Genomic DNA, 20000 nt, shown 5'->3' on the forward strand with positions numbered 1-20000 from the left:
TTTGTGTGTCTGTGTTTGAAAGCATGTACATTTATGGTGTGTGTAGCGTATGTGTGTGTGTGTGTGTGTGTGTGTGTTTGCTCAGTGTGTGGCAGTGTAGATAACCCACACCTCAAAAAAGAGTCAAACAATCGCTAGGAGACCCTCTACCCGCCTCGTTGCCACGGCAATGTCGAGATTCCATCAATGAATGAGGGCTCCGTTGCCACGGCAACGGTTATGAATGAGAGCAGTTCAGTAACCGGGGATACTTCCCGAAAAAAGAGGAATTGTCGGTTGCCATGGCGATTCGGGGAACAGGGAGAGACCTCCACCATCCTTATTATCATCTTCTTCATGATGTTTGTCTTAGTTGAGGCGTTGGGTTGTGAACATACAGTAGTCTGTATCTGTCTGGGTGAGTACACACTGTGATGTACACACATACAACCACATTGGTTGGAGAACGTTCACGCTGACAAGCTTCTAGCAGGGAGTTGATTTTCTTTTCTGGCCCTCTCTCTCGCTCTCTGTCTCTTACTGTAATGTATAGACATACCCTTCATACACAGGACTGTGTATGTACACTGACTTTACCAAACATTAGGAACACCTTCCTAACATTGAGTTGCACCCTCAGAACAGCCTCAATTCGTCGGGGCATGGACTCTACAAGGTGTTGAAAGTGTTCCACAGGGATGCTGGCCCATATTGACTCCAATGCTTCCCACAGTTGTGTCAAGTTGGCTGGATGTTCTCTGGGTGGTGGAACATTCTTGATACACACGGGAAACTGTTGATCATAAAAACCCAGCAGTTTTGCAGTCCTTGACACAAACCAGGGCACCTGGCACCTACCACCATACCCTGTTCAAAGGCACTTCAATATTTTGTCTTGTCCATTCACCCTCTGAATGACTCACAGACACAATCCATGTCTCAATTGTCTCAAGGCTTAAAGGTCCTTCTTTAACATGTCTCCTCCCCTTCATCTACACTGATTGAAGTGTATTTAACAAGTGACATCAATAAGGGATCATAGCTTTCACCAGGATTCACCTGGTCAGTCTGTCATGGAATGAGCATGTTTGGTATACTCAGTGTGCAACCACATTGGTTTCAGTACATTCACGCTGACACACTGCAAAATCTAGCTGGCAGTTGACAGTCTCTTCTTTTCTGTTTTACTGAAGACATACCGTTCGTACACAGTGGAGGCTGCTGAGGGGAGGACGGCTCATAATAATGGCTATGTCTGTGTGTTCTGTGTGTTGTGTGTGTGTGTGTGTGTGTGTGTGTGTGTGTGTGTGTGTGTGTGTGTGTGTGTGTGTGTGTGTGTGTGTGTGTGTGTGTGTGTGTGTGTGTGTGTGTGTGTGTGTGTGTGTGTGTGTGTGTGTGTGTGCAGGTTGATAGACAGGTGTTCCCCAGTAGAGTGGCCCTGTCAGCACTCTCCACACACCTCTCCTCCGTGTGAATCCTCGCCACTCTACCATACCTCCCTCTTCTCCCTCCCTCCATCTCACCCAGTCACACAGACACCATCGCCTCTCACATTCTCTCTCTTCCTCACACACACCGTCCCTCTTTCTCTGTCTCTCTCGCTCTAGGGTATCTCTGTAGGATTATATAGCAGATTGTCTCTCTCTGGTCACACAGAGCAGTAACACTGCTTTTCAATCTCTATCTCTGATGGGCATCGTCCCTATTTTACCTCCATCTTCCTCCTCTTCCATCTCTCCTTTATTCGTTCCTCCTCTACCTCACTCCTTTCCTTTCCCTCCTTTCCTTTTCTCTTCCTCCTCTTTCTATTCCTCTCCTCCCCAAAAGTGGCTCCTTCCCCTTTCACATGTCATCCTTTCTGTAGCTTCTGTCAATTTCCTATTTTCTCTATTCTTTCACTCTCACTCACCCATCCCTCCATTCTCCTCTTCCATCTCTCTCACCCCTCCATTGCTGCCCTGGTTTCAGTCAGTGTGGTCCCTACTGGACACAGTGGTTGCCCCCTCTAGTGGTGGATGTGTGTACATGCAGTCAGGTACTGCAGTTGCCACAGGACAGGGTTTACCAAGCCCGTTTTAGTTTTTGCCCTTACTGTCTGTCTTTACAGAATATAGAACAGTTATGTAAATATACAATGGTCGAGACTTTTGAGACGTTTTGGAGAGACGTGTGTGGAAGGAAGGAAGGAAGGAAGGAAGGAAGGAAGGAAGGAAGGAAGGAAGGAGAGAGAGAGAGAGAGAGAGAGAGAGAGAGAGAGAGAGAGAGAGAATGAGGTAAATAAGTGGAGAAGGAGTCATTCAACACCAGCCAACTCCATCCGTCCCTCCCTTCAACCCTATATATATCCCTCTATCCATTCATCCATCTCTCAATCCCATGATTGGTCCTCTCCTTGGGGGGAATAGTTTAGTTTAGTTTAGTTTCCGCCTCTCTTCAGCAGGCCTGTTAAAACCCTATTGAGTGAATGACTGGTCTGGCACGCACACGGACGGACGGACACACACACACACACACACACACACACACACACACACACACACACACACACACACACACACACACACACACACACACACACACACACACACACACACACACACACACACACACACACACACACACACACACACACACACACACACACACACACACACACAGAGAGAATGACTGTTCTGGCCAGACATATTATACCTGTTGATGAATGGGGCTCTTAGTGAAATGAGTCTGGAGCAGAAAGGGAGGAGGAGGAAGAGGCCAAAACCTGGTGTTTTTTAAAGAGCGTTTTGGAGGAACTGTCTCAGACCGACCACTTTCTGTCTGTTGCGTCTGTTGTTATAATATAACTCTCTTACGCTGAGTGAATTATAGAAGCTGCATATCCCAAACCCCACCTCTCTCCTTCTCTGTTTTCTTCCTCTCTCTCTCTGTGATTCCCCATCACACACGTTACCCTCCATCACACACGTTACCCTCCATCACACATGTTACCCTCCATCACACATGTTACCCTCCATCACACACGTTACCCTCCATCACACACGTTACCCTCCATCACACACGTTACCCTCCATCACACACGTTACCCTCCATCACACACGTTACCCATGTCTTGTGTGTGATGGTGTGTGATGGAGAACCTGCACTAACCAGCATCAAGTCCTCCTGGTCTGATGTACAGAGAGGCTGACTGTCAGAGAGATGGAACCGAGGGAGAGAGGGAGAGGGAGAGGGAGAGAGGGAGAGAGGGAGAGAGGGAGAGGGAGATAGAGAGAGGGAGAGAAGGAGAGGGGGAGAGGGAGAGGGAGAGGGAGAGAGGGAGAGGGAGAGGGAGAGAGGGAGGGAATGAATGAAATAGTGATAAATGAGATGACTAGTTGATCACTTCACACCGACCCAGGCAGCTACTAAAAGAGAGGTCGTAAAGACCAGTCACAGTGACCATGGTGGTGTGACACTACACACATGACTCATGTGGATCACGTTACTATGGAGATGTGTGTGAGATCATATCCGGAATCCTTGGGATGTCCCTACCCCATTTGAAGTTGGTAAAGGGTAAGGTTGGGGTTAGGTAAGGGTTGTGGATATGGTTAGGGTAAGGTTTAAGGTCAGGGTTTAGGGTAGGGACATCCCAAGGATCCCAGACAGCACTGACCAATCATGTCAGCGTGTGTTCCTGTGCTTTTTATGACTTTTTATACCGCAAATACTGTTTGTTTTCTGCTGAAATTGAACGCTTGTTAATTACACTCACTGTTTCTACTGTTTTCCACTGTTTCTACTGTCTCCACAGTTTCTACTGTTTTCCACTGTTTCTACTGTTTTCCACTGTTCCTACTGTTTCCACTGTTCCTACTGTTTTCCACTGTTTCTACTGTTTTCCACTGTTTCTACTGTCTCCACAGTTTCTACTGTTTTCCACTGTTTCTACTGTTTTCCACTGTTCCTACTGTTTCCACTGTTCCTACTGTTTTCCACTGTTTCTACTGTTTTCCACTGTTTCTACTGTTTTCCACTGTTTCTACTGTTTTCCACTGTTCCTACTGTTTTCCACGGTTTCTACTGTTTTCCACTGTTTCTACTGTTTTCCACTGTTCCTACTGTTTCTACTGTTTCTACTGTCTCCACTGGTTCTACTGTTTTCCACTGTTTTCCACTGTCTCCACTGTTCCTACTGTTTCTACTGTCTCCACTGTTTCTACTGTCTCCACGGTTTCTACTGTTTTCCATTGTTTCTACTGTCTCCACTGTTTCTACTGTTTTCCACTGTTTCTACTGTTTCCACTGTTCCTACTGTTTCTACTGTCTCCACTGGTTCTACTGTTTTCCACTGTTTGCCACTGTCTCCACTGTTCCTACTGTTTCTACTGTCTCCACTATTTCTACTATCTCCACGGTTTCTACTGTTTTCCATTGTTTCTACTGTCTCCACAGTTTCTACTGTTTTCCACTGTTTCTACTGTTTCCACTGTTCCTACTGTTTCTACTGTCTCCACGGTTTCTACTGTTTTCCATTGTTTCTACTGTCTCCACGGTTTCTACTGTTTTCCACTGTTTCTACTGTCTCCACTGTTCCTACTGTTTCTCCTGTCTCCAGTGTTTCTACTGTTTCTACTGTCTCCACTGTTTCTACTGTCTCCACTATTTATACTGTTTTCCACTGTTTCTACTGTTTCTCCTGTTTCCACTGTTTCTACTATTTCTACTGTCTCCGCTGTTTCTACTGTCTCCACAGTTTCTACAGTTTCTACTGTCTCCACTGTTTCTACTGTCTCCACTGTTTCTACTGTTTCTACTGTTTCTACTGTTTCCACTGTTTCTACTGTCTCCACTGTTTCTACTGTTTCTACTGTCTCCACTGTTTCTACTGTCTCCACTGTTTCTACTGTCTCCACTGTTTCTACTGTTTCTACTGTCTCCACTGTTTCTACTGTCTCCACTGTTTCTACTGTTTCTACTGTCTCCACTGTTTCTACTGTCTCCACTGTGTCCACTGTTTCTTCTCCTTTTCTAATTCTCTCTCTTTCTCTTTCTTTTCCTCTTCCCTCTCTCCTTAGTATCTTGTCGGCGGTTGGCTCCGAATTTGACCTGCGGACACTGAGAGCAGTCAGGGTTCTGCGACCACTTAAGTTGGTGTCAGGGATTCCCAGTAAGTATGGGGACCCCTATGGACATCACTCACTCTGTCTCCTCTCTTTTCTCTGCTCTCTCTTGCTTTCTCTCTGTCCATCCCCTCCCACTCTCTCTCAATCCTCTCCTCTCTCTCTCTCTTTCTCTCTCTCTTCCTCCCCCTCTCCCCCCTCTCTCTTTCTGTATTCATCTCTGACCATCTGCACTGTGTCCTCCAGGCCTGCAGGTGGTACTCAAGTCCATCATGAAGGCTATGATCCCCCTGCTGCAGATCGGACTGCTTCTCTTTGTGGCCATTCTGATGTTCGCCATCATCGGCCTTGAGTTCTATATGGGAAAGTTCCACACCACCTGTTTCGACATCGCCACTGGTAATGTCCATAGGCCTTGTCTTTAATCAACTACTAGTGACCATGCACCTACACCTAGACCCCCAAGACTGGTCTTTAATCAACTACTAGTGACCATGCACCTACACCTAGACCCCCAAGACTGGTCTTTAATCAACTACTAGTGACCATGCACCTACTCCTAGACCCCCAAGACTGGTCTTTAATCAACTACTAGTGACCATGCACCTACTCCTAGACCCCCAAGACTTGTCTTTAATCAACTACTAGCGACCTACTGTAGCACCTACCCCTAGACCCCGAAGACTGGTCTTTAATCAACTACTAGCGACCTACTGTAGCACCTACCCCTAGACCCCCAAGACTGGTCTTTAATCAACTACTAGCGACCTACTGTAGCACCTACCCCTAGACCCCGAAGACTGGTCTTTAATCAACTACTAGCGACCTACTGTAGCACCTACCCCTAGACCCCCAAGTTATGTATTAAATTAACTCCTAGTGACCGAGCACCTACTCCTAGACCCTCAAGTCCTGTCTTAAATAAACGTATAATGACCTAACACCTACCCTTAGATCCAAATAAAGTAATTGCACTGAATCCTAGACCAACAGGCCCAGTCCCAACTCAACCCCTAGACACTTCCCTGGACCAACAGGCCCAGTCCCAACTCAACCCCTAGACACTTCCCTGGACCTACAGGCCCAGTCCCAACTCAACCCCTAGACCTAGACCCAAAGGGCCCAGTCCCAACTCAACCACTAGACACTTCCCTAGACCCACAGGCCAAGTCCCAACTCAACCCCTAGACCCACAGGCCCAGTCCTAACTCAACCCCTACCCCTAGACACTTCCCTAGACCCAAAGGGCCCAGTCCCAACTCAACCCCTAGACCCAAAGGGCCCAGTCCCAACTCAACCCCTAGACCCAAAGGGCCCAATCCCAACTCAACCCCTAGACCCAAAGGGCCCAGTCCCAACTCAACCCCTAGACCCAAAGGGCCCAGTCCCAACTCAACCCCTAGACCCAAAGGGCCCAGTCCCAACTCAACCCATAGACCCAAAGGGTCCAGTCCCAACTCAACCCCTAGACCCAAAGGGCCCAGTCCCAACTCATCCCCTAGACCCAAAGGGCCCAGTCCCAACTCAACCCCTAGACCCAAAGGGCCCAGTCCCAACTCATCCCCTACCCCCAGACACTTTCCTAGACCCACCGGCCCAGTCCCAACTCAACCCCTACCCCTATACACTTTCCTCGATCCAAAGGGCCCGGTACCAACTCAACCCCTACCCCCAGACACTTCCCTAGACCCAAAGGGCCCAGTCCCAACTCAACCCCTAGACCCACAGGCCCAGTTCCAACTCAACCCCTAGACCCACAGGCCCAGTCCAACTCAACCCCTAGACACTTCCCTAGACCTAAAGGGCCCAGTCCCAACTCAACCCCTAGACCTAGACCCAAAGGGGTCCCAGTCCCAACTCAACCCCTAGCCCCAAAGGGGGCCCAGTCCCAACTCAACCCCTAGACCCAAAGGGGGCCCAGTCCCAACTTAACCCCTAGACCCAAAGGGCCCAGTCTCAACTCAACCCCTAGACCCAAAGGGTCCGGTCCCAACTCAACCCCTAGACCCAAAGGGCCCAGTCCCAACTCAACCCCTAGACCCAAAGGGCCCAGTCCCAACTCAACCCCTAGACCCAAAGGGCCCAGTCCCAACTCAACCCCTAGACTCAAAGGGCCCAGTCTCAACTCAACCCCTAGACCCAAAGGGCCCAGTCCCAACTCAACCCCTAGACCCAAAGGGCCCAGTCCCAACTCAACCCCTAGACCCAAAGGGTCCAGTCCCAACTCAACCCCTAGACCCAAAGGGCCCAGTCCCAACTCAACCCCTAGACCCAAAGGGTCCAGTCCCAACTCAACCCCTAGACCCAAAGGGCCCAGTCCCAACTCAACCCCTAGACCCAAAGGGCCCAGTCCCAACTCAATCCCTAGACCCACAGGCCCAGTCCTAACTCAACCCCAACCCCTAGACACTTCTCTAGGCCCACAGGCACAGTCCCAACTCAACCCCTAGACCCACAGGCCCAGTCCCAACTCAACTCCTAGACCCAAAGGGCCCAGTCCCGACTCATCCCCTAGACCCAAAGGGCCCAGTCCCAACTCAACCCCTAGACCCAAAGGGCCCAGTCCCAACTCAACCCCTAGACCCAAAGGGCCCAGTCCCAACTCAATCCCTAGACCCAAAGGGCCCGGTCCCAATTCAACTCCTAGACCCAAAGGGCCCAGTCCCGACTCATCCCCTAGACCCAAAGGGCCCAGTCCCAACTCAACCCCTAGACCCAAAGGGCCCAGTCCCAACTCATCCCCTACCCCTAGACACTTTCCTAGACCCACAGGCCCAGTCCCAACTCAACCCCTACCCCTATACACTTTCCTCAATCCAAAGGGCCCATTCCCAACTCAAACCCTAGACCCTATGGGCCCAGTCCCAACTCAACCCCTACCCCCAGACACTTCCCTAGACCCAAAGGGCCCAGTCCCAACTCAACCCCTAGACCCACAGGACCAGTCCCAACTCAACCCATAGACCCACAGGCCCAGTCCCAACTCAACCCCTAGACACTTCCCTAGACCTAAAGGGCCCAGTCCCAACTCAACCCCTAGACCTAGACCCAAAGGGCCCAGTCCCAACTCAACCCCTAGCCCCAGACATGTCCCTGTGCCCAAAGGGTCCAGTCCCAACTCAACCTCTAGACCCAAAGGGCCCAGTCCCAACTCAACCCCTAGACATAGACCCAAAGGGCCCAGTCCCAACTCAACCCCTGGACCCAAAGGGCCCAGTCCCAACTCAACCCCTATACCCAAAGGGTCCAGTCCCAACTCGACCCATAGACCCAAAGGGACCAGTCCCAACTCAACCCATAGACCCAAAGGGCCCAGTCCCAACTCAACCCCTAGACCCAAAGGGCCCAGTCCCAACTCAACCCCTAGACCCAAAGGGCCCAGTCCCAACTCAACCCCTAGACCCAAAGGGCCCAGTCCCAACTCAACCCATAGACCCAAAGGGCCCAGTCCCAACTCAACCCCTAGACCCAAAGGGCCCAGTCCCAACTCAACCCCTAGACCCAAAGGGCCCAGTCCCAACTCAACCCCTACACCCAAAGGGTCCAGTCCCAACTCAACCCATAGACCCAAAGGGTCCAGTCCCAACTCAACCCATAGACCCAAAGGGCCCAGTCCCAACTCAACCCCTAGACCCAAAGGGCCCAGTCCCAACTCAACCCCTAGACCCAAAGGGCCCAGTCCCAACTCAACCCCTAGACCCAAAGGGCCCAGTCCCAACTCAACCCATAGACCCAAAGGGCCCAGTCCCAACTCAACCCCTAGACCCAAAGGGCCCAGTCCCAACTCAGCCCCTAGACCCAAAGGGCCCAGTCCCAACTCAGCCCCTAGACCCAAAGGGCCCAGTCCCAACTCAACCCCTAGACCCAAAGGGCCCAGTCCCAACTCAACCCCTAGACCCAAAGGGCCCAGTCCCAACTCAAGCCCAGACAGTAGAAGGAAGACATTGAGACACAGCCCATCTTGTATCCCTTAAATTATTTTACTGGACCACCACTTCACTGTTTTCTTATGCTGATTTCAACTCTCATCAATCTCATCTCTCTCTCCCTCACTTTTTCCCCTACTCTCTTGCTCCCCTTCTTCTCTCTCCCCCTTCCCTCTCTTTCTCTCTCCTCTATAGATGAGATTTATGATGAGTTGCCATGCGGTACAGAGTTACCGTCCAGATTGTGTCCTAATGGGACCACGTGTAAAGGCTATTGGCTGGGGCCCAACTATGGGATCACCCAATTCGACAACATTCTCTTTGCTGTCCTCACTGTATTCCAATGTATCACCATGGAGGGTTGGACCGATATGTTATACTATGTGAGTATACAGGGCTGTGTGTGGGGTGGAAGTGTGTGTGTGGGGAGATGGACTGTGTGTGTGTGCATGTTTGGGGGGGTTGAAGTGTGTGTGTGTGTGTGTGTGTGTGTGTGTGTGTGTGTGTGTGTGTGTGTGTGTGTGTGTGTGTGTGTGTGTGTGTGTGTGTGTGTGTGTGTGTGTGTGTGTGTGTGTGTGTGTGTGTGTGTGTTTGGGGGGGTTGAAGTGTGTGTGTGTGTGGGGGAGATGGACTATGTGTGTGTGTGTGTTGGGGGGTTGAAGTGTGTGTGTGTGTGTGTGGGGGGAAGATGGACTGTGTGTGTGTGCATGTTTGGGGGTTGAATTGTGTGTGTGTGTGGGGGGAGATGGACTGTGTGTGTGTGTTTGGGGGGTTAAAGTGTGTGTGTGTGGTGGGGAGATGGACTGTGTGTGTGTGTGTGTGTGTGTGTGTGTGTGTGTGTGTGTGTGTGTGTGTGTGTGTGTGTGTGTGTGTGTGTGTGTGTGTGTGTGTGTGTGTGTGTGGGGAGATGGAATGTGTGTGTGTGTGTGTGTGTGTGTGTGTGTGTGTGTGTGTGTGTGTGTGTGTGTGTGTGTGTGTGTGTGTGTGTGTGTGTGTGTGTGTGTGTGTGTGTTGGGGGTTGAAGTGTGTGTGTGTGTGTGTGTGTGTGTGTGTGTGTGTGTGTGTGTGTGTGTGTGTGTGTGTGTGTGTGTGTGTGTGTGTGTGTGTGTGTGTGTGTGTGGGGAGATGGAATGTGTGTGTGTGTGTGTGTGTGTGTGTGTGTGTGTGTGTGTGTGTGTGTGTGTGTGTGTGTGTGTGTGTGTGTGTGTGTGTGTGTGTGTGTGTGTGTGTGTGGGGAGATGGAATGTGTGTGTGCGTGTTTGGGGGGGTTGAAGTGTGTGTGTGTGTGACTAACGTCCTGTCTGTCTGTTTGTCTGTCTGTCTGTCTGATTAACCTCATGTCTGTCTGTCTGACTAACTTCCTGTCTGTCTGTCTGTCTGTCTGTCTGTCTGTCTGTCTGTCTGTCTGTCTGTCTGTCTGTCTGTCTGTCTGTCTGTCTGTCTGTCTGTCTGTCTGTCTGTCTGTCTGTCTGACTAATGTCCTGTCTGTCTGTCTGTCTGTCTGTCTGTCTGTCTGTCTGTCTGTCTGTCTGTCTGTCTGTCTGTCTGTCTGTCTGTCTGTCTGTCTGTCTGTCTGTCTGTCTGACTAACGTCCTGTCTGTCTGACTAACGTCCTGTCTGTCTGTCTGACTAACGTCCTGTCTGTCTGTTTGTCTGTCTGTCTGTCTGATTAACCTGTCTGTCTATCTGACTAACCTCATGTCTGTCTGTCTGACTAACTTTCTGTCTGTCTATCTGTCTGTCTCACCAGAGTAATGATGTCTGTCTGTCTCACCAGAGTAATGATGTCTGTCTGTCTCTCCAGAGTAATAATGTCTCTGCCTCACCAGAGTAATGATGTCTGTCTGTCTCACCAGAGTAATGATGTCTGTCTGTCTCACCAGAGTAATAATGTCTGTCTGTCTCACCAGAGTAATAATGTCTGTCTGTCTGTCTCTCCAGAGTAATAATGTCTGTCTATCTCAGCAGAGTAATGATGTCTGTCTGTCTCACCAGAGTAATAATGTATGTCTGTCTCACCAGAGTAATGATGTCTGTCTGTCTGTCTCACCAGAGTAATGATGTCTGTCTGTCTCACCAGAGTAATAATGTATGTCTGTCTCTCCAGAGTAATAATGTCTGTCTATCTCACCAGAGTAATGATGTCTGTCTGTCTCACCAGAGTAATAATGTCTGTCTGTCTCACCAGAGTAATGATGTCTGTCTGCCTCACCAGAGTAATGATGTCTGTCTGTCTCACCAGAGTAATAATGTAGAGGGAAGTGCCTGGAACTGGATGTACTACATCCCCCTCATCATCATCGGGTCCTTCTTCATGTTAAATCTGGTGCTGGGCGTCCTCTCAGGGTACGTACATACGCACACCTGTGTGTGTGTGTGTGTGTGTGTGTGTGTGTGTGTGTGTGTGTGTGCGTGTGTGCGTGCGTGCGTGCGTGCGTGCGTGCGTGCGTGCGTGCGTGCGTGCGTGTTTAACTGATCCATTCACAACTTTCCTTCCTCAATACTCCCTCCTCCACCCCGCTCTAAACACAGTCTCTCAGGTCCTAGATTGACGGTTTTCTAGTTATCCTAAGAGTCTTTAAGAGTTATCCTAAGAGTCTTTAAGAGTTATCCTAAGAGTCTTTAAGAGTTATCCTATGAGTCTTTAAGAGTTATCCTAAGAGTCTTTAAGAGTTATCCTATGAGTCTTTAAGAGTTATCCTATGAGTCTTTAAGAGTTATCCTAAGAGTCTTTAAGAGTTATCCTAAGAGTCTTTAAGAGTTATCCTATGAGTCTTTAAGAGTTATCCTAAGAGTCTTTAAGAGTTATCCTATGAGTCTTTAAGAGTTATCCTATGAGTCTTTAAGAGTTATCCTATGAGTCTTTAAGAGTTATCCTAAGAGTCTTTAAGAGTTATCCTATGAGTCTTTAAGAGTTATCCTATGAGTCTTTAAGAGTTATCCTATGAGTCTTTAAGAGTTATCCTATGAGTCTTTAAGAGTTATCCTAAGAGTCTTTAAGAGTTATCCTAAGAGTCTTTAAGAGTTATCCTATGAGTCTTTAAGAGTTATCCTAAGAGTCTTTAAGAGTTATCCTAAGAGTCCACCAGTTTAAGCTGTAAGGCCAAAAATAATTGTGTATTTTGTTGATATTTCAAGGGGTCTTACAATTGAAAATCAAATAGCTAAATGATCCTTGGTATGACCTTCTTAAAACAATTCCATATAGCTTAGTAGAACCCACTACACAGCTTAGACAGGGCTTAAGAGTTATCCCAATAGTCTTTAAGAATTGTCCTGAGAGTCTTTAAGAGTTATCCAATAGTCTAAGAATTATCCCAATAGTCTTTAAGAATTATCCCAATAGTCTTTAAGAATTATCCCAATAGTCTAAGAATTATCCCAATAGTCTTTAAGAGTTATCCCAATAGTCTGTAAGAATTATCCCAATAGTCTTTAAGAATTATCCCAATAGTCTTTAAGAATTATCCCAATAGTCTTTAAGAATTATCCCAATAGTCTGTAAGAGTTATCCCAATAGTCTTTAAGAATTATCCAAATAGTCTTTAAGAGTTATCCCAATAGTCTGTAAGAGTTATCCAAATAGTCTGTAAGAGTTATCCAAATAGTCTTTAAGAATTATCCCAATTGTCTTTAAGAGTTATGCTGAGAGCCTTTAAGAATGATCCCAATAGTCTTTAAGAATTATCCCAATAGTCTTTAAGTGTTATGCTGGTGAATGAGGACCCAAAAGCGACTTAGTAGAAACAGAGTCTTTATTCCAGTCTATAACAAAAACGATAATCCTGGATATAATCTCAGGTAAAGTCAAACAGGAAAACTGAATTCCTCTAGGCAGTAGAGGGGAACAACTGGAGACGCGACCACAGACTGCAGGTCGCTTCGGGAAGGCGCAGGCCGTAGCTGATATAGATACCTGCTCACACGCAGCATCTGAAGAAGGTAGAAACACGACAGGGCGGAACAAGGACACAGAACAGCAAACATCAAACAAGGATCCGACAAGGACAGAAGCGGAAAACAGAGGGAGAAATAGGGACTCTAATCAGAGGGCAAAATAGGGGACAGGTGTGAAAGAGTAAATGAGGTAGTTAGGAGAATGAGGAACAGCTGGGAGCAGGAACGGAACGATAGAGAGAGAGAGCGAGAGAGGGAGAGAGGGAGGGGGAGAGAGAGAGGGATAGAAAGAGGGAAAGAACCTAATAAGACCAGCAGAGGGAAACGAATAGAAGGGGAAGCACAGGGACAAGACATGATAATCAATGACAAAACATGACAGTACCCCCCCACTCACCGAGCGCCTCCTGGCGCACTCGAGGAGGAACCCTGGCGGCAACAGAGGAAATCCTCAATCAACGAACGGTCCAGCACGGCCCAAGATGGAACCCAACTCCTCTCCTCAGGACCGTAACCCTCCCAATCCACTAAGTACTGGTGACCACGTCTCCGAGAACGCATGTCCATGATCTTCCGTACCTTGTAAATAGGTGCGCCCTCGACAAGGACGGGGGGGGGAGGGAAGACGAACGGGGGCGCGAAGAAAAGGCTTGACACAGGAGACATGGAAGAGAGGGTGGACACGACGAAGATGTCGCGGAAGAAGCAGTCGCACAGCGACAGGATTGACGACCTGAGAGACACGGAACGGACCAATGAACCGCGGAGTCAACTTGCGAGAAGTTGTCGTAAGGGGAAGGTTACGAGTGGAACGCCACACTCTCTGACCGCGACAATACCTAGGACTCTTAATCCTACGTTTATTGGCGGCTCTCACAGTCTGCGCCCTGTAACGGCAAAGTGCAGACCTGACCCTCCTCCAGGTGCGCTCACAACGTTGGACAAAAGCCTGAGCGGAGGGAACGCTGGACTCGGCGAGCTGGGATGAGAACAGAGGAGGCTGGTACCCAAGACTACTCTGAAACGGAGATAGCCCGGTAGCAGACGAAGGAAGCGAGTTGTGAGCGTATTCTGCCCAGGGGAGCTGTTCTGCCCAAGACGCAGGGTTTCGAAAAGAAAGGCTGCGTAATATGTGACCAATCGTCTGATTGGCCCTTTCTGCTTGACCATTAGACTGGGGATGAAAACCGGAAGAGAGACTGACGGAAGCACCAATCAAACGACAGAACTCCCTCCAAAACTGTGACGTGAATTGCGGGCCTCTGTCTGAAACGGCGTCTAACGGGAGGCCATGAATTCTGAACACATTCTCAATGATGATTTGTGCCATTTCCTTAGCGGAAGGAAGCTTAGCGAGGGGAATGAAATGTGCCGCCTTAGAGAACCTATCGACAACCGTAAGAATCACAGTCTTCCCCGCAGACGAAGGCAGACCGGTAATAAAGTCTAAGGCGATGTGAGACCATGGTCGAGAAGGAATGGGAAGCGGTCTGAGACGACCGGCAGGAGGAGAGTTACCTGACTTAGTCTGCGCGCAGTCCGAACAAGCAGCCACGAAACGGCGCGTGTCACGCTCCTGAGTAGGCCACCAAAACCGCTGGCGAATAGAAGCAAGCGTACCCCGAACGCCGGGGTGGCCAGCTAACTTGGCAGAGTGAGCCCACTGAAGAACAGCCAGACGAGTAGAGACAGGAACGAAAAGAAGGTTACTAGGACAAGCGCGCGGCGACGCAGTGTGAGTGAGTGCTTGCTTTACCTGTCTCTCAATTCCCCAGACAGTCAACCCGACAACACGCCCTTCAGGGAGAATCCCTCGGGGTCGGTAGAAGCTACAGAAGAACTAAAGAGACGGGATAAGGCATCAGGCTTGGTGTTCTTATTTCCCGGGCGATAAGAAATCACGAACTCGAAACGAGCGAAAAACAACGCCCAACGAGCTTGACGTGCATTGAGTCGTTTGGCAGAACGGATGTACTCAAGGTTCTTATGGTCAGTCCAAACGACAAAAGGGACGGTCGCCCCCTCCAACCACTGTCGCCATTTGCCCAGGGCCAAGCGGATGGCGAGCAGCTCATGGTTACCCACATCATAGTTGTGTTCCGATGGCGACAGGCGATGAAAAAAATAAGTGCAAGGATGGACCTTATCGTCAGAATGGAAGCGCTGGGACAGAATGGCTCCCACGCCCACCTCTGAAGCGTCAACCTCGACAATGAATTGTTTAGTGACGTCAGGAGTAACAAGGATAGGAGCGGATGTAAAACGCTTCTTGAGGAGATCAAAAGCTCCCTGGGCGGAACCGGACCACTTAAAGCACGTCTTGACAGAAGTAAGAGCTGTGAGAGGGGCAGCCACTTGACCGAAATTACGAATGAAACGCCGATAGAAATTAGCGAAACCGAGAAAGCGCTGCAACTCGACACGTGACTTAGGAACGGGCCAATCGCTGACAGCCTGGACCTTAGCGGGATCCATCTGAATGCCTTCAGCGGAAATAACAGAACCGAGAAATGTGACAGAGGAGACATGAAAGGCGCACTTCTCAGCCTTCACGTAGAGACAATTCTCTAAAAGGCGCTGGAGTACACGTCGAACGTGCTGAACATGAATCTCGAGTGACGGTGAAAAAATCAGGATATCGTCAAGGTAAACGAAAACAAAGATGTTCAGCATGTCTCTCAGTACATCATTAACTAATGCCTGAAAGACAGCTGGAGCATTAGCGAGACCGAACGGCAGAACCCGGTATTCAAAATGCCATAACGGAGTGTTAAACGCCGTTTTCCACTCGTCCCCCTCTCTGATGCGCACGAGATGGTAAGCGTTACGAAGGTCCAACTTAGTAAAGAACCTGGCTCCCTGCAGAATCTCGAAGGCTGACGACATAAGGGGAAGCGGATAACGATTCTTAACCGTTATGTCATTCAGCCCTCGATAATCCACGCAGGGGCGCAGGGTACCGTCCTTCTTCTTAACAAAAAAAACCCCGCTCCGGCGGGAGAGGAAGAAGGCACCACGGTACCGGCATCGAGAGAAACAGACAGATAATCCTCGAGAGCCTTACGTTCGGGAGCCGACAGAGAGTATAGTCTACCCCGAGGGGGAGTGGTCCCCGGAAGGAGATCAATACAACAATCATACGACCGGTGAGGAGGAAGGGAGTTGGCTCTGGACCGACTGAAGACCGTGCGCAGATCATGATATTCCTCCGGCACTCCTGTCAAATCACCAGATTCCTCCTGAGAAGAGGGGACAGAAGAAACAGGAGGGATAGCAGACATTAAACACTTCACATGACAAGAAACGTTCCAGGATAGGATAGAATTACTAGACCAATTAATAGAAGGATTATGATATACTAGCCAGGGATGACCCAAAACAACAGGTGTAAAAGGTGAACGAAAAATCAAAAAGGAAATGGTCTCACTGTGGTTACCAGATACTGTGAGGGTTAAAGGTAGAGTCTCACATCTGATACTGGGGAGAAGAGTACCATCTAAGGCGAACATGGGCGTGGGCTCCCCTAACTGTCTGAGAGGAATGTCATGTTTCCGAGCCCATGCTTCGTCCATAAAACAACCCTCAGCCCCAGAGTCTATCAAGGCACTGCAGGAAGCTGCCGAACCGGTCCAGCGTAGATGGACCGACAAGGTAGTACAGGATCTTGATGGAGAGACCTGAGTAGTAGCGCTCACCAGTAGCCCTCCGCTTACTGATGAGCTCTGGCTTTTACTGGACATGAAATGACAAAATGTCCAGCAGAACCGCAATAGAGGCAAAGGCGGTTGGTGATTCTCCGTTCCCTCTCCTTAGTCGAGATGCGAATACCTCCCAGCTGCATGGGCTCAGTCTCTGAGCCGGTGGGAGGAGATGGTTGAGATGCGGAGAGGGGGAACACCGTTAACGCGAGCTCTCTTCCACGAGCTCGGTGACGAAGATCTACCCGTCGTTCTATGCGGATGGCGAGTGCAATCAAAGAATCCACGCTGGAAGGAACCTCCCGGGAGAGAATCTCATCTTTAACCTCAGCGTGGAGTCCCTCCAGAAAACGAGCGAGCAACGCCGGCTCGTTCCAGTCACTGGAGGCAGCAAGAGTGCGAAACTCTATAGAGTAATCCGTTATGGATCGATCACCTTGACATAGGGAAGCCAGGGCCCTGGAAGCCTCCTTCCCAAAAACTGAACGATCAAAAACCCGTATCATCTCCTCTTTAAAGTTCTGATACTCGTTAGTACACTCAGCCCTTGCCTCCCAGATAGCTGTGCCCCACTGCCGAGCCCGACCAGTAAGGAGTGATATGACGTAGGCGATCCGAGCTCTCTCTCTTGAGTATGTGTTGGGCTGGAGAGAGAACACAATATCACACTGGGTGAGAAAGGAGCGGCACTCAGTGGGCTGCCCAGAGTAACATGGTGGGTTATTAACCCTAGGTTCCGGAGACTCGGAAGACCAGGAAGTAGCTGGTGGCACGAGACGAAGACTCTGAAACTGTCCTGAGAGGTCGGAGACCTGAGCGGCCAGGGTCTCAACGGCATGACGAGCAGCAGACAATTCCTGCTCGTGTCTGCCGAGCATTGCTCCCTGGATCTCGACGGCAGTGTTGCGAGTATCCGTTGTCGCTGGGTCCATTCTTGGTCGGATCCTTCTGTTATGCTGGCGAATGAGGACCCTAAAGCGACTTAGTAGAAACAGAGTCTTTATTCCAGTCTATAACAAAAACGATAATCCTGGATATAATCTCAGGTAAAGTCAAACAGGAAAACTGAATTCCTCTAGGCAGTAGAGGGGAACAACTGGAGACGCGACCACAGACTGCAGGTCGCTTCGGGAAGGCGCAGGCCGTAGCTGATATAGATACCTGCTCACACGCAGCATCTGAAGAAGGTAGAAACACGACAGGGCGGAACAAGGACACAGAACAGCAAACATCAAACAAGGATCCGACAAGGACAGAAGCGGAAAACAGAGGGAGAAATAGGGACTCTAATCAGAGGGCAAAATAGGGGACAGGTGTGAAAGAGTAAATGAGGTAGTTAGGAGAATGAGGAACAGCTGGGAGCAGGAACGGAACGATAGAGAGAGAGAGCGAGAGAGGGAGAGAGGGAGGGGGAGAGAGAGAGGGATAGAAAGAGGGAAAGAACCTAATAAGACCAGCAGAGGGAAACGAATAGAAGGGGAAGCACAGGGACAAGACATGATAATCAATGACAAAACATGACATTAAGAGTTATCCTGAGATTCTTTAAGAGTTATCCTGAGATTCTTTAAGAGTTATCCTGAGATTCTTTAAGAGTTATCCTGAGATTCTTTAAGAGTTATCCTGAGATTCTTTAAGAGTTATCCTGAGATTCTTTAAGAGTTATCCTGAGATTCTTTAAGAGTTATCCTGAGATTCTTTAAGAAATATCCCAATAGTCTTTAAGAGTTATCCTGAGATTCTTTAAGAGTTATCCTGAGATTCTTTAAGAGTTATCCTGAGATTCTTTAAGAAATATCCCAATAGTCTTTAAGAGTTATCCTGAGATTCTGTGAGAGTTATCCTGAGATTATTTAAGAGTTATCCTGAGATTCTTTAAGAGTTATCCTAAGATTCTTTAAGAGTTATCCTGAGAATCTTTAAGAGTTATCCTGATATCCTTTAAGAGTTATCCTGAGATTCTTTAAGAGTTATCCTGAGATTCTTTAAGAAATATCCCAATAATCTTTAAGAGTTATCCTGAGATTCTTTAAGAAATATCCCAATAGTCTTTAAGAGTTATCCTGAGATTCTTTAAGAAATATCCCAATAGTCTTTAAGAGTTATCCTGAGATTCTTTAAGAGTTATCCTGAGATTCTTTAAGAGTTATCCTGAGATTCTTTAAGAGTTATCCTGAGATTCTTTAAGAAATATCCCAATAGTCTTTAAGAGTTATCCTGAGATTCTTTAAGAAATATCCCAATAGTCTTTAAGAATTATCCTGAGATTCTTTAAGAGTTATCCTGAGATTCTTTAAGAGTTATCCTAAGATTCTTTAAGAGTTATCCTGAGATTCTTTAAGAGTTATCCTGAGATTCTTTAAGAGTTATCCTGAGATTCTTTAAGAAATATCCCAATAGTCTTTAAGAGTTATCCTGAGATTCTTTAAGAAATATCCCAATAGTCTTTAAGAGTTATCCTGAGATTCTTTAAGAAATATCCCAATAGTCTTTAAGAGTTATCCTGAGATTCTTTAAGAGTTATCCTGAGATTCTTTAAGAGTTATCCTGAGATTCTTTAAGAAATATCCCAATAGTCTTTAAGAGTTGTCCCAATAGTCCCAGTAGACACACACACACACACACACAGTAGAGACACACACACACACACACAGTAGAGACACGCACACACAGTAGAGACACACACACACACAGTAGAGACACACACACACCACAGTAGAGACACACACACACACACAGTAGAGACACACACACAGTAGAGACACACACACAGTAGAGACACGCACACACAGTAGAGACATGCATACACAGTAGAGACACACACACACACACACAGTAGAGACACACACACACACAGTATAGACATGCACACACAGTAGAGACACACACACACAGTAGAGACACACACAGTAGAGACACACACACACAGTAGAGACACACACACAGTAGAGACACGCACACACAGTAGAGACACGCACACACAGTAGAGACACACACAGTGGACGGGAAGACACACACACACACAGTAGAGACACGCACACACAGTAGAGACACACACAGTGGACGGGAAGACACACACACACACACACAGTAGAGACACGCACACACAGTAGAGACACACACAGTGGATGGGAAGACACACACACACACAGTAGAGAAACACACACAGTAGAGACACACACACACACAGTAGAGACACGCACACACAGTAGAGACACGCATACACAGTAGAGACACGTACACACAGTAGAGACACGCACACACACACAGTAGAGACACGCACACACACAGTAGAGACACACACACAGAAGAGACATGCACACACAGTAGAGACACGCATACACAGTAGAGACACACACACACAGTAGAGACACACACAGTAGAGACACGCATACACA

The 20000-nt window shown here is 48.4% G+C and overlaps 1 protein-coding gene across 1 annotated transcript in view; it reads left to right on the top strand.

Annotated features, from left to right (window-relative positions):
• LOC124024913 (voltage-dependent P/Q-type calcium channel subunit alpha-1A-like) overlaps window positions 1-20000 on the top strand; it is a 76840-nt gene that overhangs the window by 21026 nt on the left and 35814 nt on the right. The window contains 4 exon segments of the mRNA XM_046338647.1: window positions 5037-5128; window positions 5328-5480; window positions 9203-9390; window positions 11250-11353. Coding sequence (XP_046194603.1) covers window positions 5037-5128; window positions 5328-5480; window positions 9203-9390; window positions 11250-11353 — 537 coding nt within the window.

This window comes from Oncorhynchus gorbuscha, unplaced genomic scaffold, assembly GCF_021184085.1.
Source record: "Oncorhynchus gorbuscha isolate QuinsamMale2020 ecotype Even-year unplaced genomic scaffold, OgorEven_v1.0 Un_scaffold_2066, whole genome shotgun sequence".
Lineage (NCBI taxonomy): Eukaryota > Metazoa > Chordata > Actinopteri > Salmoniformes > Salmonidae > Oncorhynchus > Oncorhynchus gorbuscha.